The 23,496-nt window shown below is 34.0% G+C and overlaps 2 protein-coding genes across 3 annotated transcripts; one reads left to right on the forward strand and one right to left on the reverse strand.

Moving 5' to 3' along the window:
- Window positions 1-236: 236 nt before the first annotated feature.
- On the forward strand, window positions 237-12,960 carry LOC123538509 (protocadherin Fat 1-like). Of its 2 annotated transcripts, none has more exons than XM_045322663.2 (5): window positions 237-392; window positions 9,050-9,299; window positions 10,340-10,470; window positions 11,221-11,289; window positions 11,540-12,960. In XM_045322663.2, the coding sequence occupies exons 1-5, from the start codon at window positions 332-334 to the stop codon at window positions 11,797-11,799; spliced, it is 771 nt and encodes a 256-aa protein (XP_045178598.2). In that variant the 5' UTR covers window positions 237-331; the 3' UTR covers window positions 11,800-12,960. The 2 variants fall into 2 exon arrangements, with proteins under 2 accessions (XP_045178598.2, XP_045178599.2); XM_045322664.2 differs by lacking the exon at window positions 237-392 and adding an exon at window positions 6,421-6,580.
- A 3,082-nt stretch (window positions 12,961-16,042) lies between these two features.
- On the reverse strand, window positions 16,043-23,113 carry LOC128550629 (ankyrin repeat and KH domain-containing protein 1-like). Its single transcript, XM_053529978.1, has 6 exons — window positions 23,035-23,113; window positions 22,506-22,658; window positions 20,949-21,045; window positions 19,676-19,869; window positions 19,155-19,317; window positions 16,043-17,066 (listed from the first exon to the last, which is right to left on the reverse strand). The coding sequence occupies exons 1-6, from the start codon at window positions 23,074-23,076 to the stop codon at window positions 16,357-16,359; spliced, it is 1,359 nt and encodes a 452-aa protein (XP_053385953.1). The 5' UTR covers window positions 23,077-23,113; the 3' UTR covers window positions 16,043-16,356.
- Window positions 23,114-23,496: the final 383 nt, after the last annotated feature.

Genomic DNA, 23,496 nt, shown 5'->3' on the forward strand with positions numbered 1-23,496 from the left:
GAAAATAAAAACACGCTGTTACTTAGGTGCCGTATCTTCATGTAGTTTAACCCCGCCCGTATTTTTGTAGCCAACCTTTAAAGTAACGTATAAACCACTGACTGACTTGAATGCTAATGATTTACAGAGAAGTTCGATTGGTATCATTTCAGACACGATATGTTATAAATATTCAACCCTCATATTTTATGTTATGACGTGTTTCCATAATTGTTTGTTTTGAATCATTAGCCCACATAACCCACGGCGGATGAGCATATAAAATAGAGCACCTGCTAGAAGACAGCTAATTCACGACAGATTTCAAACGTGCCCTTTCCGCGTATTTAAAATGAAAACTGCTTGGACTTTAGTTGCTTTGTTAGCATTTGTTTGTGTCTTCCATAATGCAGGTAATCATTCTTTCACTACATTATGAGGGTGCTAAAACATATTTTTTTGAAAATATATATTTCATTAAGATTAAAACTTTTTTGTTCAAAACCCCGATCTGCTTCAAAAGCCTATTTAAAAGTGGCATTTTGTTATTAAACCATTAAAACATATGAATTACGTACGCAATGGCTTGTCTATTAAAGGGATAATACATGTTATATAGATTTAATATACATTTTCTTTTTATAATTCGCCGGTCTATAGTTGACCTGTCTATAGTTAAACACTAAATTTTCCTAGGTTGAAGTCAAAACTTGAACAAGAAAAAGATATGTCTGGTGTACCTCAGACAATAGTTTTGACTTATTAATAAATAGAGGAAAATTTCAAATATTTTCACGAGCGCATAGCGCGAGTGAAAATGTGAATATTTTCTCACTTCGAGAAATATATTTATATATTATAAAGAACAAAGTGCGACTATAATTTTCATCCTGTTTTAAGCAAATAATTTAAAATTCATACACAATGTATGAGGGGGCGGAGCTCATATCTCTCACAGTGTGAAAATATAGATTTCATATTTTCACAGTGTGAGCGATGAGATATGAAAATATTTAACTTATAGAATACAGTATTTCATTAGTTAGCATAAAATAAACATTATTCTACTACATAATGAGACTGCTAAAATATAGTTTTTAATTTAGATTTCATTAAGATTAAAGATTACTTTCATTCAAGTATATTTACATTTGATATAATATCTCTTATAAGAAAACACTATACACCGTTTCCTTCACGCAGAATTAATAAAACGTGAACGTTTATTGTTTTCATTCGATTCCAAAATCAACCTTGTGGAGCGATCTGAGCGTGATGGCAACGGCACTTGTAGTTGGCATTTATATTTATTCGACAATGAAACGCGTACAGCAGTTAAACGCTATATAAATTATCTATTTAAGTTTTATTATGTTTGAGTTTGTATGTTTATAAGTTATATACATGAATTATATAATATGCCAATTTCATTCGGATTTCTGTCCAGTTATACCCATCAGCCCGCCGGAAACACTTGTGCATATTGTAAACGTGAGGTTTTGCTATATTTGAATACTAATGAGCAATACGTTTGTAGATATTTGATTGAATGCATTTTACATGTTTAACTTTTCCTTTCTAATTCATGCCCGACAAATTTGCCGTGTAAATTCCAATTCTGGCTTATACTATGTGGCCTATAATCGCTGTCAAATTCAACTTAAAACGCTGGAAATAATTTTAGATTTGATTTTAAAGCGCCCCCATGGAAAGTTAGTAATAACACATCTTTAAGGCGCGTCGCGTCAAGTCTGTCCAAAAATAAAAATTATTCGCCTGGCATTTTATTTCATTGCATTATAAGTGAACAATCTTATAACCAAAATAAAAGAAAAGTTTGTGATATGTAAGTGCAATTGAATTTGATTGTATATATTTGGCTTAGATTAAAATAATTACCGATTTTTACATTCGCTATTTTCGTATTCAGATCGTTTACTTGCAAACATTTCGACAAGGTTCATACCTGTTGCCAAGACTGTCTTAGAAAATACATTTTCTATATGCTACGGTGATGATTATTGAATTACTTTTATTCCCATTTAATTGTGTTCATAATATATATATATATATATATATATATATATATATATATATATAGCCTAGCGCCGATAAAGATCCCTGACTAGCTATGACTTAACGAGAGCTTTGCATTTGGAATGAAAAACCGAACAATTCGAGCGGTATTTCAAGACCATGGCTGCAAACCCTGGCCGACAAACTTCGAAAAATTAACACTTACGTTATAATGCGTCTCTAAAGCAAAACTTTTCAAGAACTTAACAAAAAGTATTTGATGTTTTCTTAAACAGTCATTGTAAATTTATATATATTTCGACAAAATGTAATCATTTGTTTTATTACTGGTTAAAATGTTATGATACTTTATCGGATTTGCAAGATGTTTAGAGATTTGCGGTCGTAAAAAAAACCGATAACGTTTGTCGGTGTCACAGCCCTACACTACAACATTGTATTAAATAATACGGATCTGCCTTCAATTCATCCAATGCATGTTTACGAACAACGTATTCCATGTTATTTTTTTTCTAGAAACTGTGTAACATATTTATGATACAAAGATACCCTGTGTAATACGAGGTTAATTTTCCCTACTTTAGTCGTTTCCCTCGATATGGGTCCTGTCACTATTCCCAACTTGGACCCAAGGAATTTAAAACAGCAATGTGTACCTGTGTTTCTGATTTTCTGACATACTGTCATGAGAAGTATTCATATCAAACGCTGGATCACTTTTGTTTATATTTGTAATTTACATCTTTATTATCTTACCCACGCATGTTAGAAGTTACTCCCTGCATATTTCTATTCAAGTACCTCTGTAAAGTTAAATATGGGATAAATCAGATGTCATAATTGAACATTGTCTGTCTACAATGCGTGTAACTACACGGCGGTTAAATCTGTATGTTCGCTATGTAAATGTCCCTCCCTGGATGGGAAAAAAGTCGTGATTACCGCTTAACTCGTTTATCTCCACCATTCATATACCTGTTACAGATGCAAACTTAGGGTTTAAAGTTATAATTCCTTCTATTTGATATTACACGGTAATTATATTGCTGACACAAGGAAAGGGCGTCTTCTTCCATACTCTCCGAAGCTAAAGGTTCAGTGCACGTGCTGGAAAGATACATTTTATCATTTGATAGTATTGTTTCGTTTGTTATCTTACATGTTACCGTAGAAGATCGATCAGAACTTCTGTTTGTTTGTTTTGTTTGTTTTGGGTTTAACGCCGTTTTTCAACAGTATTTCAGTCCTGCAACGGCGGGCAGTCAACCTAACCAATGTTCCTGGATTCTGTACCAGATACAAAGTCTTTTATCAAATCGTCACGGAGAACATACGCCCCGCCCGGGAATAGAACTCGCGACCCAGCGATCCGTAGACCAACGCTCTCCCTACTGAGCTAAGCGGGCGGGCCAGAACTTTTGTAGATCAATTTGATCGCTTGCCTATAAATTAATATTCACAGATGGTGACAATAAAAATAAATGATTATTGACGAATCTAGTTCAGTTTTTATGCCAGGGCAGGGACAAAGAATCAGTAGTGGAATCGTTGTTTTAAAGGTGCCAAATAAAGACAAATAAAAAACAAAAACATAAATCTTTAAAAAAGACTACACATTTTGAAATATACTACTAAACATTACGATAGACGTGCAATATTCCCTTGAAGTCAAAACATGTGCAGAGAAGCAAAGAGTTTTCTTGTATTTTCTTAGACTGACATGCGTGGTCATTTTGTCCTTCTTTCGTGTTTATCGCTTTTCCGTAATCGGTCGGAAATTCTTCGGGATCACGTGATTTTAAAGTTAATTCAAACGAATATCTGTTTAAAGACGCGCCACAAAATAACTGTATTCTTTTGTATTTCCATGATGGTAATTATACATGATTTGCATGAAAAATATGAGATATACAATATTTCAGTTTCAATTTGACAGTGACATATTAGGCCAAGACAACGTGTTTAATGTGTAAATTGTATCGAATTAATGTAGCAATATATACATAAATCAGTGTATTAAGTTAAATTTCAATCACAATTTGTTACTACAGTGTAATATAAGATAGTTAGTCATCTATATTCTTTAAACTATGCTGAAAAGAGATTGATTGAATAATTGTGCAGATGAAGTTGTTATTCGGGAAGGGCCTAAATTGTCCACCTGAAAACTTTTAGTATAACTGCATATTACCTGTATTATAAGAATGATTTTCATGAAGATTTTCTGTGTGAAATTAACTGCCAAGAGTTTCGAACCCACACGGCAAAAGATTTGACCAGTTACAAAAATGTTGAATTCCCTATGCCATGTTTGTAAACATCACGTTATCGTTGGGGCATATTAATATATTTTGCATCTTTTTATAAATTTATCCTCGTTTCGGAGCATTCTCCCGAAAAAAACGAAGATGCGCGGCGGGTTCGTAAGCAGTCGGAAAACATATTTTCGGTTTGAAATAGGCAAAATGTTTTTGTTTATTTGTTGGTTATTCTTGAACATATTTATGATTATTTGGTCAGATCCTATGAAGTGGGTCATATTTTCAGTAAATATTAAGTCCCAGCTACAAACTCTGGTTTTCATATAATACTCGTTTATTTCTTAAATTTCATTTGAGGAGGATTTCTAATGGGAAAAGTTAATATCTACTTTTAAAGTATTTATTGCGAAATGAGACAGTACATCTTAATAAAACATTGCAATAAATTGGTAATGTCAAGGTGCAATATATAATTTTGTCAAGTGTACTTGACTTTATTAAGTTTAGAGGTCATATATTTTAGCAAACTTTAGATTGCATTCTTTGTAACATTGTCATTTGTTTGATAATTTTAGGGATTTTCCCCCAGGTACGAGACAGGATGGTTAAACCGTATTTCATAATGATGGGGACATTTTCAGATAAGGATGAGTCATTTAGGTTAGGTTAAGTGTATTTGTAGATTGTTTGTACAGATACGTTCTTCAACTAATGTTTATTATCCTTATTTACTGCTTCCTTCATGTGCATTAATAAAGGCCAAGCAAATTTTATATATCCGCCCGATAACATACAAGTATGATTTAATATCGGCCTCATATCGGGTTAATGATCATAGTGTTTTTGACAGATGACGGTTAGTTGCTGATGCCTGATATCAGCTGTTCGTTGGATTTATATCATAAACAGTAATCGGTTTGTTGACATTGATCCAAAACACAGACTTGGAACTTGTGGAGACATTAGTGTAAATTATGCTGTCACCAGCCTTTGAGCCCACTGCCTTCACAATTACTTCGCTACAACTGGTTCTATATTCTCGTTTTATGTTCATGTAAAATGAACATAAAATATGTGGGTTGCCACGTAAAAAGAAACATCTTGCAAAAAGAAGTTTTGTTGCTCACCAAATTCAATGCCAGGTACACTCACCGTCGTCCCGTTAATATTTTCTCTTTACGGAATATCCTTGAAAGTCATTAAGATAATAAAAATATAGAATGTTGGCATATACAATTTAGCTTTGTCTCAATTGAAATGTTGTTCAAATAATGTTACTCCACTACATAAAGTATGTAATGTGATAATAAATACTATTTTGTCTGTAAATAAGAATGATAAAATTGCAAATTTTATGAAACCGAATTTGTCATGTCATGTCATAGCGGTCTTTTGTGATATATGAATATATAGTTTTTCAATTGTAACATTCTTAATATTGCTTTAATAAATTTATTGACAGGAATTGGAATTACGTTCAAAGTTTCAAAAATCACTTTTGAAATAACAAACAATTAATGCTCATAACTGCGTGTGAATATATTTATTTGATACGTAATTCAGGTATTTGTAGTTGTAGTTAAGTAACCGCAAAATCGTGCAAATATTTCATAAACAAATAAATACACCACTAAACTGTTTTCTTCGTTAATTGAAAACTTATTAAAATATTTATTGATAAGATACTATCTAGCTTTGTCTCTATCGAAATGTTATTCATATAATTGACTCAGCTACATGAAGGGACCGCAATTCATGTAATGAATAACCTGATATAAAGTAATGTAATTTGGTAATAAGAACTATTTTAATATTTAAAAGTAATTATAATATAATAAAGTACTGCATTTGAATGGTTAGTTGAGGTATTAATTCACCTTAGATTTCAGTTTAAACTTTTCCAATGTTCCTTGTTGTAAAATACCTGTCAATTATTACCATACGACTTTTTATTAATAAAACGATGACGTGTTGCTACCCAATATTAATACATCCTAGACACACCTTTGCTAGCTTTTAAACGTATTGTATATGCTTCTGATTGGATGAATGTACATGATTTACAGACGTGTTTGTTTTGTACATTATCAAAACATGTTTGAAAGGTGCGAACTAAAACCCTTTATTTTATGACGTTTTTCATTTAAAATTATCTGTCTGTTTTGAAATATCACACAACAGAAACTGCACCCCACTCATCAGGCTATAAAATAGGATTTGCCCCTACCGAAAGAATTTACGAATAACTAAAATGAAGACTGTTTGTATAGTTGGAGTTCTGTTATTTTTCTTTCAACATGGAGGTAAGCAATTTCATTCTATAGTAATTAGATTGCTGAAGAAATACTTACAAGTACTTGTTACGCTAATATACTTCGATATTTGTATACTTAGCTTCTGTATATTTTTGGCATTCTATTAAAACATATCAATTAAAGAAATTCCTTTTTCATGCATCTGATTCATTAAAGTGTACTGTATCATGACATGATATATTTTAAAAAACATAAAATTATTACATATTTAATTATAGTGCTATTCGTAAACTGTCATTAGAAAAAAATGTGTCGTTATTTCTGTCTGTATGTCTGTCTGTTTGTATGTATGTGAAAACAAATGATAATAAAATTTTGCTCTACATGGCTGAATGTTTTAAATGGTCAAAATTTATTACAGTATTAGAAGTAAAAAAAAATGGGTCTCTAGTACTCTACTACAATTCCATTTAAAAATGGCCAACATTAGAAATTTAATCATTTCGTTTTCTTCGCATTGCTGTTAGCGTTAGAATACCGACAAGAAATACCAACAAAACAGATCAAGGTAAACTATGGAAAGAGAAAAAATACTATGCAGTAAAACTAAACCAAAATTAGTTATTATTATTTGTGCGTTTCACCTTTATTGAGAAAGTTATACTTATATCCGGGAGAGGTGATATTGGTTTTGATCTGGTAACAAGCCTGTTCGTTCGCTCGTCTATCTGTCTGACACAAAGCCGTGTCTACTATATATGGTTGTCATGAGGTGAGGTCGAAAAAATGATTTTAATCATTTTTAAAAATCATTAATAAGATGCCGTAAAATTATTTCGGTGTTGAATCAACACACGATATAGAAGTTTCAATCGCATTTTCAAAACAGATCTTTTCTTTTTGATTGTCTCCATTTGTTATCTTATGTTTAATCCAAGGACCGAGAGGGAGAGAGAGAGCATGACATAGACAGAGTAATCTCTTTGACTATTTAATTGGCATAATTGACACGGTTATATTCATATAAAAGAGATACGATGAAAGGAAACATAAGAAGAAAAAGCGCATCCCTGACTTTTGAGCATTGAATTATTTAGAATTGAACAAATCGTCAGGTTGTACATGTCGTGAAATAAATACATTCAAACAAAATTGTTTGAAAAGTAGTACAAATTAACATAAATATAAAATCATTTAAATCTATTTATCCTGATACCGCATGTATACGAGGCATTATATATTGTCTGTGTATGACGCTATAGCATCAACTTCGTGCTGAAGTTAATAATTCTTCAAAATAAATGACAATAAACCGTATCTGGGTTCATCAATTCTTAACAACAACAAAAATGAAATATATGTCATTCAAAAGATACAAATGTATAGACATTGATAGAAAAAATTCCATTTGCACATAATGATAATCTTAGTGGTTTTATAAAAAAAGTTCTTTTTAAGTTCTTTTTAAAACAAGGAGAAAAAGATATAATGTTGGCATTATAAATCTAAGCGTGGGTCAATCAAAATAAAAGATGAAATTTATTTGAAAAATAGCATGTGATGCATCAAGTGATAAATATGGATATTCTTCCGAATGATTGTGAAAATAGAAAAGTGGGATACTCAGGTCGCCCAGCACGACATAAACGAAAATGTTGCGGGCTTGGTTTGACTGAGCCTGTTCATGGACAGTAGTGCCGTCTACGCTATCTAACTCCAGGTTGAGCAGAACTCAACATTTACACATGTTATAAGTTAGAGACATCCGCAGATGTATTCATACGGCGGTGCCATCCTTCAACGATGCATAAAGCAGTTGCCCTAGACATGTTTTTGTGTCTAAAACCTCCATTTACTATTCAGCTCAATTAAATAGGGTTGTTCGATTGTATTTATACAGTACACAGATCAGTCGCTAATGTTCACCTTCTTGAATGCTTGGGTCAAAGTTCTTAGCTGCATTCTGCTGTATTTCTCTGTTATCGAAAAAATAAACATATAGCAAAAAATCGTGAAAAATGTAATACAATACCAGCTTCCAATAGAATCATATGAAATGCATTTGATAAGTTTCTTGTACTACCAGTCGTTTTTCATTGAATTACACGCCACAACCCGTGTATCATTGAAGGTTCCATGTACATTGCCGTTTGAATACATCTGCGGATGTCTCTAAATTGTTTTTTGTACTTTTAGCATGTGTAAATGTTGAGTTCTGCTCGACCCAGGGCTAGAGGGCGTAGACAGTAGCATGCATTTCCACTACCGTCCATGAACAGGCTCAATCAAATCGAGCCTGCAACATTTTCGTTTTTGTCGTGTTGAGCGACCTGTGAAGTTTCTACTTTTTCTTTTTTACTATAGATATTCTGTCTGCAACTTTTCTGTATATCATTTCAACTACAGCCTTTCTATTTGATATTTTTTCACATAATGTTTTCAGTGTTTTGCTATACATAGGTACTGAAAATACATTTTATTGAATTTTTAATATCAATGTATTCATATATATTGCAGACTCAGAAATTACTGACTGGACCACACCAGCTATATCTGGTGCGGCAGATGGACAAGGAACACTTTCTATTGCTGAAGACCAAACGATTTCTACTGAGATTGTAACATTTGTCGCCGTTACAAACGCTTCAATTGTTACGTATTCCTTAGACACCGCCGTTAATCCGTTTGCTGTGGCTGCAAACGGTACACTGACAATAACTGCAGCACTTGATTTTGAAACAACTACATCTTACGTATTACACATCAAGTTTGTACTCAATTTTTCATTTCAAGTCACAAAAATTTCTATCGCAATTTTATTTATTCATGAAGGCTTGTTAGATCATTTATAGATGAACATTAAGAATAATCTGAATCGGATGCTTACCTCGGTAACATTATACAATTGTTTCATAATGAAAATTTAATTTTGTTGAACGTAGGTTAAACCAAGTGAATTATTATTCAATTGTTGAATTGTCAGTCACAACGATATAATTTTACGTGAAAGGTTCAATACAGGAGACTGTGGTTTATATTTTGTTTTTTTTTTATTTTTTTCAATGTTATGGAAGGTAAATACACAGATATTGATAACAGGGTATTAGATTTGTGCGTCTATATAAGTTTTATTAGACTAAGTGTTGATTGTCATCCAATTCTTTTATAACCACTAACCATCAAAAGACAGCATCATTGAAGCTTAACATCTAACCCCGGTGAGTTTTAAGCTGCTGCATTAAGCTATCATATCTTAACCAATTTTGATGTCTGAATGATATTTTACGTAGTTAAGATTTAGTTACTTCGTAGAAATCTCGTTAGTTTCCCTTTTGTTAAAATGTTTATTTGTTTGATGGTATACTATATATAATAGATATCCCTTTCACTGTCATAATTGAGTCAAAAATGAAAAAACGACTTTAGATCTTCACAGCAAAATCAGTTAGGATATATTTATGTGTACGTGCATGATGCAACATTGCTGGTATCAGATGTTTTTATTAGCTTTTAATCTTAAAATATAATGTTTAACAATTCGATAACTGAGTAAAATATCACGCTGTATGTTAAGGTAGAACACGACACTTTGCGTAAAATTTGGCATGCGTAAAGTTGACCATAAAGTGAAGATCTACATTTTGCTTGCCACAAGATTTCACATTTGTAAACAGGTACTGCAGTTCACCACAGGTAAGATTAACAAATGTGTATGTTTAATTATATTAATATGTATTTAGCTGTGATTTTATATGTATTTTAAAAACCTGTATTTTTACAATAACATTAAGTGAATTGTATTTATAGGGCCGTAGATAATGCAACTGTACCGGGAACTGGGACTGCGACCATCAATGTCACTGTCACTGACGTAAACGAGGCTGATCCAGTATTTTCAGCTAGTTACAGTCCCTGTATCACAAATGGTTCGTCAGAAGGTAAGTACTGCTAAAGGTCATAGACTGAAGTCATGTGAAAGAAGTACGCAGTAAACACTTTTTTTTCATGATATATAGTAAAGTAGTTAAGGTTTGATATATATCACACATTCAAAATGCAAAATAATGTCACGATTAATGATTTTCTAACAGTATGAGTATTAGAATGATGAGTCTTCTTTGTGCATTTTTGATAAAATATATAAATGAAAAGTACATGTTAATCTTTACGATGCATGACATGTAGACAACTCTATGCTAATTTTTGTCATTAATTAATAACTGATATTTAGTCATTACTGATACTTATTACTGCTAACGTTGATTCGCTACATACATTTTAATCTGAAATTGTGTTTGCATTTGTTGCTCACCACCAGAAAGATATATCAATTATCTTGATTGCTTCATTCAGTTTCAAATTTGATCTTCGTACATTCATTTGCCATACATGTGCTTGTTACTTTAATGCATCTAGGATTTTTATTCTTATCATCTAACATAAAGCCGTCTACTTTAATCTTATACAGTAAGGATTTGATATATTTTGCATCTGTATAATGCAAAAATAAAGAAATATTAAAGATAATAATATAAGCCAAACTGCTATATGTATCTTGTCTAGTCAGTCCCGATATTTGTAAAAGCAAACGCTGCACATGGCAGCCAGCAAATGAAGGAGTATAATTATTACCAAATAGACATATCTTTGGTTTGTTTGAGAATAGACCAATAGCATTTTTCTTTTAGATACACACTTGACAACCGTTGCTGCAACAGACGCCGATACCGCCAATACAATCAGTTATTCTATAACTGGTACGTATAAACTTTAGTATTTAAAACCGCACCAGTTCTTGAGAATTAATAGACGTTGTAAATCTCTTGATCACTGATTAATGTAGTTTCATTTTCCACATACTGTTTCAACTCTTGTGAAATGTATTGAACTCATAAACGTTTATTTTGTTGAATGATATTACCTGTTGATATGAGGGACAATCTCTGAATACAATGATTTTACAAAAAGTATTATGACATTTTATTTTTTGATTATTCTCATTTACAGCTCAAACCCCAGCTTCCGTCTTTAAAATTAATGCAACCTCGGGCCTTATTCAAGTTGACACAGGAAAGATTCTCGACAAAGGTACAGCAGACAACTATACTCTCGTAGTTGAAGCTACTGACGATGGAAAACCAACTCGGACCGGAACAACAACAGTTTCTGTCACAGTTGCTGATTCCTGCCAGTCTGGGAATGGTGCTGTAGCAGTTGCTGCCAGCATGGTGACACTGCTTGTTGCCCTTTTTGTTAACACGTTTTGAATCTTACTAAAAACACAAACTGACATGATTGATACCATTCTTTAGTATAACTAAATACAGAGAAAAAAACGGTATGCACGAATGTCAGTAATAGGCAAAATCTCTTTTTCGTGTATTTTATTTTTACCCGTGTAAGAAAACTGTTACTTGTTCATTGATATAGGCATCAAACAACACCTTTTGTAGTATAATACTTATATTCAGTCTTGTATATTTTTATCAATTGCTTTATTTATACAAAAACAAGAACATTATGCTAGTTTTGATAAGAAAAATAAAAGCTTTTCAGTTTTCCACATTATTCCCAGAAAAAAGTACGAAGTTGGCACGGATTTCTCTGCTGTCTCCAATAGAACGACGAATAAATAAAGAATACATTGTATCAGTCCTTTTTGAAACACCAAGGGAAGTAATTTGCCTCGTGAAAGGCAAGAATAATATGAAGACATCCTAATTTTGTCTGAATGTTCTTGTCCAAATAACAAGGTAAATTGTGCCACTTTATCGCAATCGTACTGTATGCTCTAGCAAGACACCCGTCAGTTATAACAAAATGATTACAAAATAAAGATCTTGTTTTTGGAAGACAGCAAAAAGAATTCTTAAGAGGAGTTGTTACAGATGATGTTACATTCAAAAGTTAAAGTTAAAATGTAAACCATTTATAATATAGAATGAACAACTACATGTAGCCGAACAAGAATCCGTTTTGATGACCTGTTCAAATACTTTATTTCTTTGAAATATTTTATGCAATTGTTATTATTTTTAAGAAGCGAATAATATGTATGAATCGATTCGTTAATGGTCTACTCCCTTCAGTATGTGTGTGTCCTACTTTACGTTTGTGTAGGGTGAGAGAAATGATTTTGGTATGAGATATTGATATATCGATGTGAAAATCATTTGAGTGTAAACTAGTCTATTGCGCGTTTTAGCATACTATTAGACATATTTCGCTCATATGGACAAGTAATTTTTTCGTTTATCTGCAAAGTTATGACATTAATTTTGGCAGTTAACCGACCATCTTTTATGTTCTTAGATGGTATATTTTATATATATATTATATTTGATTGCATAATGATACTATCTAATGACGACTTTAATGTACATGTGTTTTGCATCCTTGAGTGAAAAATATATTTATGAAAAACGCCAGTGTTTTATTTTCAACTTTTGTAACCGTCCTCCCCAAGAAATTGTAATGCAAGCTGCATATTCGGGTTCTTCATAGGTTTTGGGAAATATCTCGCCAACTTGTAAAACAAAACGGACATTGACAAAGCATTGAGTTTTTCTACATTGAAATATAATGGTATATTTAGTTTTGCACTGTACTTGTTTGATACAGGGCTCAATGTTATGACAGTTTATACTTGTAATGTGTGAGATGGCTTTTTAAACGCAGACCACACAACTAAGTAACATAACATCAGATCTCATAACTTGTTTGTTCATCAGACGTAATGACATCTGCAACATTTCCCACACACTCAGCACCTTCTTATGCAGAATTTATGGTTAAGATAACATTAAATGGACTATGTAGTCACAATAATCAGAAATGATAATGGAACAGCGTTTGAATATAGAGAAAAAGTGGAATTCCACAGGTCTCCCAGTACGACAAAAATGAACATGTTACTGGGACGGTTTGATTGAGCCTGTTCATGGATGATAGTAGAAATGCATACTTCAGTTCATACCCTCTAGCCCCGGGTTTCGTGCAAATATGTTACAAGTACCAAAGCACAATTCATAGACATATGCAGATATGTTCAACCTTGCAACGGTCGTCTTACGAAATAAGTTGAGAATTACCAGTTAACATTTGCACGTCCCAGAAAAGTTCGGAAATGAAAACTAATAACTGATTGTGATATTCTATTTACGGATTTCGCTCCGAAACTGTTTCTAACCATAGCTCACAGCTACTGCTTTTAAATACTGACCATAAGTGAATGCAACACAACATATAACTAGCTGCAACTCTCAATGGGCTATATTGCCAGAGACAATTCCAGGTACTAGTATTCTTTTAGAAAGTTTGTAAATGATTTGTTCCAGGGTTGTCTATCTTTCCATATATCTTGAATTTCTATGTATATGTGTACACAGTCTGTGTGTACTTGTATACGTGTATATACGTGCCCCTCAACAATATGGATTCGAAATCTCATTTGAGGAGTAAAATGCTTAGAATGCCGTCCAGATGGTTTACGAAAGGTCGTTGTTTCAACATAGGTACCCACTTATGCATGAAAGAATTCTCAGAGGGGCATCTGGGGTTTTGCTCTACAATATAAAGCTGAAAAAGTTGTGATAGTTCCACTTTCGCACCTTGACCTTAATTTGACCTTTCGTAAACCATCTGGAAAAAGTTGTGATAGGACCTTAATTTGTCGGTGTTTCTCTAAACCGAACGAAAATAAAATGAGCCGTGCCATGAGAAAACCAACATAGTGGGTTTGCGACCAGCTTGGATCCAGACCAGCCTGCGCATCCGCGCAGTCTGGTCAGGCTCCATGCTGTTCGCTTTCAAAGCCTATTGCAATTAGAGAAACTGTTAGCGAACAGCATGGATCCTGACCAGACTGCGCGGATGCGCAGGCTGGTCTGGATCCATGCTGGTCGCAAAGCCATTATGTTGGTTTTCCCATGGCGCGGCTCAAATAAAATTTTCAACACGACGATATGCATTCTCGTTTAATATTTAAAGAGCCCAATATAGTGAAAAAGATATATAGCTGACATCATTGTTGATGAACATCCGAGGGACCGCTAGAAAGTAATCTCTTAATAGATTTGGTAAATATAGAAAGTCAAGAAATATGCTGTGTTACACCTCAAAACGGTAGGAACGAATTTTAGTAGTCACTACCAAAATTCGGCCGGTACATTCGCAGTGGTACATATGATGTGTTAAGGATCATTGAATGGAAAGTAGTTTTTAGCTTTTTCTACATCAGGGGCTGTGCTCATTTTTACATTACGCACAAAACAAAGAGATAAAAGGAGGGAATGTCTCCTATAAAAATGACGGGGGAGGAGGTTCGGAGTTCCCCTCCCGAGATATAGTTTTCATATAAAACAACCAAAATGTAGATTCCTAAGTGTGTGAAAGGGGCCTCAAACGACGCTTCCTGTGCAATATCATTGTATTGTTTTGTTGTTTTAATGTGCTAGTGTTGTCGGATGGATTGTCCACCGAGATTTTTTAAAGCACAAAAATGTTGAATTCTGTAAAACGAAGTATAAATGTGAGGATGGCACGTGGGTCCTCCACCTAGATATTTTTTAAATATCCCACATAAACATAAATGGTGAATTATGTGCTTGTTTTAGGGGTCTTAGATAAATATTTGCGGCAAAAAAGATTTTTTCTCTTTAAAGGTGAGGGGTTTCGAGACTCCATCACAGATATCTTTGAAACACAACGTAAAAGAATGGTAAAATGTGGTTGTGGGCTTATTATACAACTCGTCTTATGTGACCTTTGCTCGTGAATCTCCTGAATTTTAATCTCAAACAGTCCATGTTTACTTATCGGCGTTTGTGAATCCTGTCCCAGGGTCATGCGAACCACGCATCAAATAATTGTGGTGAACAGTTGTGCCAAGTTTCTTCAATATCTCTGAATGTATGTCAAAGTTAGAGTTGAATTGACGTCTCTCCCGTGTGTTCCAATGGTCCTGCTTGAATGAATCTAGGGCCGTTATATTTTTAAGATCAAAAGTTCAAGGTCGGATGAGCGACTAAGTTCCATCATAACTCTCTTTGAAATAATATTGTCCATTCGTCACAAAATATTATTTTTGTAAATCATGGGATTATTATTAATACCGTTTTGAATTGACTGTATACATATCCAACGCATTTTGGTAGTACATTTTTGTAAACTACCAAATTGCGTTGAGTGAAAGACATTTTGGAAGTGACTACCAAAACTCGGCCAAATTTTGATAGTGACTACCAAAATGAGTTGCTACCATTTTGAGGTGCAATAATGCTGATATACTTTGCGATCAAATTCGAAACTGTAACAAATGTTCATGAAGATTTTATTTGTTTAAAGAATATACAAAACACTTATCGCAGTCAGCTGACGATGGCATTTGCTTGTTTGCTCGACTGTGAGAAAGAGTAGTTGTATAACATTTGCAATGAGCTGGTTGACATGTATCATTTCGATTCTACCACGATACCAACAACCATAAACATTTTTGACGGCATCTACATGTACAAGATATTAAATTTTATTCATTTTCAGCCTCTACATGACGTTTGACGCTGAGGTAATAACTGCGACGTATTTATACACAATGATTTTCACATAATATCGTACAGCACACTTTATGAATATTGATTTATTACACATTCATGTACTGAAATCACAACCTCTGTAACTCTTGTCAGTCGGTAATAGACTAAAAACTACTCTAGGCTGAAAAGTGCAAAAAAAAAAACAATTTGCAACACAATGCATTACCATTACTTTGATTTCATGTTCCATTGAAACAAGTCTACAATTCGTCTCTATTTATCATTTTGTCTTTAAGATTTTGCAAGACATTGCCTTAGCTTATTTTCATATTTCATCGAGAATAACCTCACTTCCTCAAATTCGTCTCTAGTGCCCGCCTGGATGAACCAGTTACATCGCGGCATCTGAAAACACGTTTTACCTAGACTCTCATCGAGAAATCTGTATTGATACTTTTCATCAACGTTAAAATCTTCCAGTTTCACGACAAAGAAACGTGTGTGAACAAAGGTTCTCGGCTGGGTTTTCAAGTTCGTGGGTTTTACCTGAAACACTGCTTGTATAAGTAGTTTAGTAGCGTTAAAATGGCCACATCTTAGCGCGAAGTCTAGCGGAGTCCAGCCGTGTCTGTTCCTAACAATAAGAAGTGATTCCATTTCCTTCGGAAATGACGTCATTAGTTTGTTCATAATGTTTGCTTTCCCATTTGCAGCACATATATGTAGAACTGTATTCTCTTGGTCGTCCATTGCAAAAGGGTCTACTTTTTTCGTCAACAATAAATCCATGATTGTCTCCCTTCCCCATCCGGCCGCGACAAGCATCGGCGTGAATCCAAGACTATCTTTCGCATTGACGTCGGCGTTTCTCTTCAGTAATATTTTGACGACTTCTATATTGTTCCAGTCACAAGCGTGATGCAGTGGTGTCTGTTGGGTGGCATCTCTATCATTAACACTGGCCCCACTGGTTAAAAGCAGCATAACAGTCTTCAGTTTGCCTGTATGCAATTAAAAGAAATAACATTCAATTTTATTGTTCAACAGATGTGTACTGTATAACTGAAGTTCAGTCATTACTTTTATGAAGATGCGCAAACATTATCAAAAATGATTAAAGAGAGCAAAGGCAGTTTCTTTTAAAACGATTAAATCAAACTGAGTGAATGTCAATACCAAATGGGCGGCAAAAGGTAACTCGAGAAAGTATTAAAACGTATCGATTTGATGTCGATAAATGTATCGCTTTTGCAACGCTTGTGTTGGCGTTGAAGGCAAGTTTTTTTCTAGTTCTCCGGTTTATGATTATAGTCTAGAAGGATTAAAAATACGATCATCAGATCTATTTAAATCTCAAAAAACAAGTTTAATAAAGCCAATGTTTGAAAAAGAGATCTCTGGTATTTTAATCCTGTTTTGCAAGACAAAATTATAGACGGGACAGGAAAACTCTCTTTTGACCTTTGATCACCATGTGTGACCTTGACCTTTGACTAAGAGTACTAGATGTTGGTCATGACGCGTCGTCTAATTATGGGGAACATTTATGCCATATAAAAATTAATCCCTTGATTGACGCCAGAGTTTTGGACCGGACAAGAAACAGGCTTTCTTGATGTCATGTTAATCTTTAACTGCCAAGTGTGACCTTGACTTTTCACCTAGGGGTCTGAAAGTTTTGCAGGACACATTGTCTTATTATGGGGTTCATGTTTCCAGTAATATCAAAATCCCTTCATGGATTGCAGAGTTATGGACCGGACACAAAAATGTGGACAGACAGACGGAATGATGGACGGCGAAAAAAATGAATTCCTATAGTCCACTTCTTGGACTAATTACCTTGCATGAAAGTTTATTAAGGAATGATTGTACGGCGCGATAGAAGCCAATGCCTGGTTTTATATAACTCATTCAGTCTCTAAAGTATCGTCAACTCCTTAAGGTAAAACCGTACGTAGTAACAGATCAGTCTCAATGGTCGCTTAATTTAAAACTAAGCATAATCTTAAAAGTTATGAAACAAGCTTTTGCTCTTTAATTAAACAATAAAAAATATCAATCAAGTATGGTGGCTGATTTCTGCCATTTCGTGTTTTCTTGTTGTCGGGGCGTAGACGCGACAATACGAAAACATACAACACGAAAACACGACGTTTAGAGGGCGCCAACACGACATATTTATTTGTCGAGTTTTCGTGTTGGTGGGTATGAATATGTCGTATTAGCGCCCTTAATTTTTCGTGATGTCGTGTTTTTGTGTTTTCGCCAGGCAGACACGAAAACACGAAAACTCGACATAAAACACGAAAACTCGACAAATAAGGTATAAATAAGGTATTTGTCAAGTTTTCGTGTTTTCGTGTTGTGTTTTTGCCTCACCAACACGTCAAAATGAAATGGCAGAAATCAGCCACCATAATCAGCAGAGAAATAAGCGGAACAATTATACGGGCACATTTTTTGTTTTAAGTAATACATAATCACGACATAATGTCTGTCATTTGAATTTATCCTTAATAGCGGTTCTCATTGTTTTGAGGCGATAGCAATTTATCACATGGATCTCATTTTATTTTTCAAACACTTTAAGCATTTCTCCTGTGGTATTTAAAGGAAGCTTGATAGTTACCCTATGAACAGTGGACATGAATTCGAAACTTTCATTTCCAAAATTTTAAAGCCAAGCCACAAAATAAATATAGAAAAAAATAAATAAGTTTCATTATTTTAAACACTAACACTATCATTGTGTAAATAAACAGATTTTTATTCTTTCGACTAAGTTTGAAAATATATAATAAAGAGACAGTTTTATTTCACAACTTACAATAGTAAGCCAATTGCTGTCTGTTAAACTGACTTTCGTAGAAACAGGTTTTTGAGAAAATTACTTGACAATTGTGCACGGGGCATTAGATTTAAGATTGAAAGTCTGAAAATGACTCATTACAATTTCGCTCTTGCACCCTAAATATAGTGACAAGTACTAATTTGTCATACGTAGTCTAGTTTCTGCACGCGCGTTTTTGGTTTGAATCTGATAAGACATATTAGCAGCATTACAGGAAATAAGCCTGCATATTAACCTGACTTGACTGCCTCACATAGTGGTGTAGAGCCGCCTCTGATGGAGTTCACCGCCACGTTGTCTTGTAGCAACAATGTAACTATCTCTTGGGTTTCGGGTCTAATACCCCTACTGGCTCGAACCAGTGCCATATCCTTCTGTTCATTGCTCCAGTACCGTCTCTGAAACGACAATAATTTGTAAGATAGAAAAATGTTCATAGGAAAGGAAATGCACTTGTAATGTGACTGGCCATTAAATAAGTGAAGTAGAATTCAGCCATACAAACGAACATACACTTACATTAGACTTATTTTATCGCCCTCTAGTCCATTTAAACTTACATGCAGCTTCTGTTAGATATGACTTTTCAATTTCAGCAACCAGTGTTAATATTCAGGATGAAGTATCTGGGGGTAGCGGACTAACTTAAAGTGCCGATTGTAATGTTTTCAAATTATTTTACTAGATTTTAAGAAAGTAACCGTAAAACTTTTGTTACTGAAAAATCATTCACTTCTTTCTCTGGAGTATACATACATTCAGTAGATCTCTCATGACATCCACTGACGTAAGGTACTGTTCTTCTTCCATCAGTTCGTCTGGTGGTTCTATACCTGTCTTTATCAGACTTTTGTAAATATCATAACTTCCTCTTTTCACGGCCATGCACAGTGACGCTTTTAATTCAGCTTCGCACCATTTTTCTTTCATTGGCATCCGTGCGTGAACACCTGAAAAAAAAGAAACTTTCTTGTTCTCATTAACGCAATAATTATAGTTTCTACTTATATTTTACACAACTCTTTTGAACTTATTTCAAATAATTATTTTATTCAGATCTTTGTAGCTGGTGTGATCGACATCCCCCTCCCCCGCTCTCCCACAACCCAACTCCAGCTCGAAACCCTGCTTACTCGTTTTGCCATAAGTTGAGTGTTAGCTTGTTATTGCAAATACACAACAATAGAGTATGATAAATTTCTGTCACTAGCATTGATTAGTCTGTGCTAAGAACATTGATATGTAAACAGCCTAAATCAGTATAAGTAAACCAAGCTGTTCAGAATTAAAGGTCATATGAACTTATCAGAACTAAAGGTAATGTAATGTTATTCAGAACTAAAGGTCATATGAAGTTATGTTATTACTCAGAATTAAAGGTCAATTGAAGTTATCTAAAAATAAAAATCATATGAAGTTATTCAGAATTAAAGGTCATTTGAAGTTATTCAGAACAACTAAAGGTCATATGAAGTTATTCAGATTAAAAGATCATGTGAGTTTATTCAGAATTAAAGGTCATATGAAATAAATTTATAACTAAAAGTCAAAAGAAGCCATTCAGAAATAAAGGTCATATGAAGTTATTCAGAACTAAATGTCATGTGAAGATATTCAGAATTAAAGGTCATATGAAATTATTCAGAACTAAAGGTCATATGAAGTTATTCAGAACTAAAAGTCATATGAAGTTATTCAGAACTAAATGTCATGTGAAGATATTCAGAATTAAAGGTCATATGAAGTTATTCAGAATTAATGGTCATATCAAGTTATTCAGAATTAAAAGTCATATGAAGTTATTCAGAATTAATGGTCATATCAAGTTATTCAGAATTAAAGGTCATATGAAGCTATTTAAAATTGAAGATCATATATAGTTGTTGAGATCAACTAAAGGTCATATGAAGTTATTCAGAATTAAAGGTCATATGAAGTTATTCAGAATTAAAGGTTATATGAAGCTATTTAGAATTTAATGTCACATGAAGTTATTGAGAAGTAAAGTTCATACGAATTGACGGTATACCTGTTGCTAGAATAGCTGTTACAAGCTCTACATTCGGCACTTCTTGGTCTATTGCACTATACAACATACCGACGTGCCGGCGGGACTCCTTGCTTTCCTGTAATGTATCAAAGGCATAATGAGATGATTTTTATCCTTGTGAGAACTATTTTATACTCATCTATTTAGTCTGAGACAAAAATCCAGTCTTAAATCTGAAGGATGTCCCCCCAAAAACGTATTCAGTAAGTGCAGTTTCGGCGGTTATTATAGCCGGTGCTTACTTTTCTCTGTAAGTTTCGTACAATTACCCACTATAAGTAGAATGTTGTGGGCGAAACGCTTTGAACAAAATTGTAATACCGCCAAAGCATGTCCGTTACGTACCGATAATGAGCTCGCTATAATTCTATTTTTCAAATAAAGCCAGTCTTTCGGGATAAAAAGTGAAAACTTAATAAACGGAGATTCATTCCAAGATTTGTGATCATTATTTCTTTTCAAAATGTAGTACATCGCAAATCTAATGTAAAGAATATCTAAGAAGTTTATTTTGCTAAATTTTATTCACGTAATTCTGATTTAGTTTTAAAATTCAATAGTAATTTAAAGACACTTCTGCGAGAAGGTATTTCTAAACCCGTTTTTTATGGGGATGTGGTTTACAAACTTCGTAAGATCTTGGGTCACGGTAATTTTCCAAATGTATTTGGAAAGATTATCAAACGTTTTATTAAAAGAGGTTACGACCCAACTGTTTTGAGACATACCGCATGTTTAGTGTTCAACCCGTTTACAGTTGGACACTACGCTTCCCTCTTTGATTGCGTCTGACGGAAGAGGGGGAGGACTCTATGATAAGCAGTTTTTAAATCCTACCAGGACTAAACTGTTTTGATATTTGTCTTCTGGCCTGTTTCGTCGGGCCCTTAAGGGTGTTTCTCTTGTTGCTCTGTCTTCTGAAAAGGCATTGAGTACATACGTTTTTGGTTCTTAAGGTTTGTTTTTTATATATTTATACACGAGCATTTTTGTGTTTTACATGCCATGCCTTTTTGTTTCCATTACGTGTGTAAGAGATTCACCTAGAGGGGATTACTTTTATTTACACTGTCCCTTGTCTTTGGAACATGGTGGGGGTAAGAGTGAGGTTAGGTGCACCATAAACCGGTTTAAGCTCCCCAGTGGTGTTTTTGCCACTGACCGTTCCAAGGCGGTGCCCCACTGTGTTCCTTTGTTTGTTCGTTTTGTCCTTATGTGTTGGCTTTGAGTGTGTGTGTGTGTGTGTGTGTGTGTGTGTGTGTGTGGTGCACGCGCCTGCGTGCTGGGGGTTTCGTTTTGAGGAGGCTACGTTTTTGGTGCGTGGCATTCCCTGTTTGATATTTTTCTTTGTTTTTTTAGGTTGCCCATTCAGTAAACTAGCCTGATATGGACCCCAGTGTCGGCCATTATCTGTGCGAATCTTTTTTATGATATATATTGATATAGGTTCTGAATACTGTGTTGAGACCTTTAAGTTTGAAAACTTGAAAACAGTATACAAAAAAACACTTACATAAATGCCCAATTTTCACTTACTAGGATATTTCTATCTTCGGTCAAAATGAATTGTTCGTAATTTTCTTTTTGTTGGATGTACTCAAAAAAGAACTGAATAAATCTGAGATCTTTCATGGCTCTGTGATGGAAAATTGTCTTGACTTCTCCACTTGAAATATAATGCTCGAAAACCTACAAAAATATATGTATTGATCAAGTTATTTACATTGAAAAAAAATTATTATCATCATATTTCGAGAATTAAAGGTATCAATTCAGGGCCACGAGATAGTATCCCGATCCAACAACAAGATATATCATCCATCGTCTGCAGGAGGTAGAATCTCTTTGTCAAGAGATAAAGTGCGGACACGTGTCACCCTGGAGCTTCCGTATATCGGCCATCGGTCAATTTGAAAAGAATCAACTGATATGGTGTTTTTTTCGTGCGCTTGGGACTTTTAACTTGAATAGAACATTTACGTACGATTTAAATATATTTTAAAACTTAACAGCGTTATGATTTGGCAAGAAATTCCACATGATAAAGAAGATAAGGAAAATGAACCTTTGCTAAGACAAGGAAGTTTTCATTTTTCACTCTCATCATGAAAATCTCATCTCGCGTTCTTCGTGATTTTCATCCGATCGGCCATACAAAAATCCTCAAGAAGATGCGCAGCAGTAACATCCTTAACAAAAATATATACTAAAGGTTTTGTCTACAAAGGGTATTTTAGAGGAAAAAATATTTGTCATGTCTAAAAGCATTCATGATCTTACAGTCAAGTTTAAACACACATACATTTATTATAAAATTTCAATATTATATTGCATTACTCTATTAAAAGGGGATTTTTTTTTCTTCTTTTGAGGTAGAATAAAATTGCTTTTGATTATAGCAGTTACCGCACGAATATACATATCGGCATCGATCGCTAGTTGTAATCTTTTCTTATAAGCAAATATTTATATTTGGGCCTACTTTTGATTTGATGATTTACTTTTTATTACGTTATGTAATGAAACA

Source organism: Mercenaria mercenaria, chromosome 18, assembly GCF_021730395.1.
Source record: "Mercenaria mercenaria strain notata chromosome 18, MADL_Memer_1, whole genome shotgun sequence".
Lineage (NCBI taxonomy): Eukaryota > Metazoa > Mollusca > Bivalvia > Venerida > Veneridae > Mercenaria > Mercenaria mercenaria.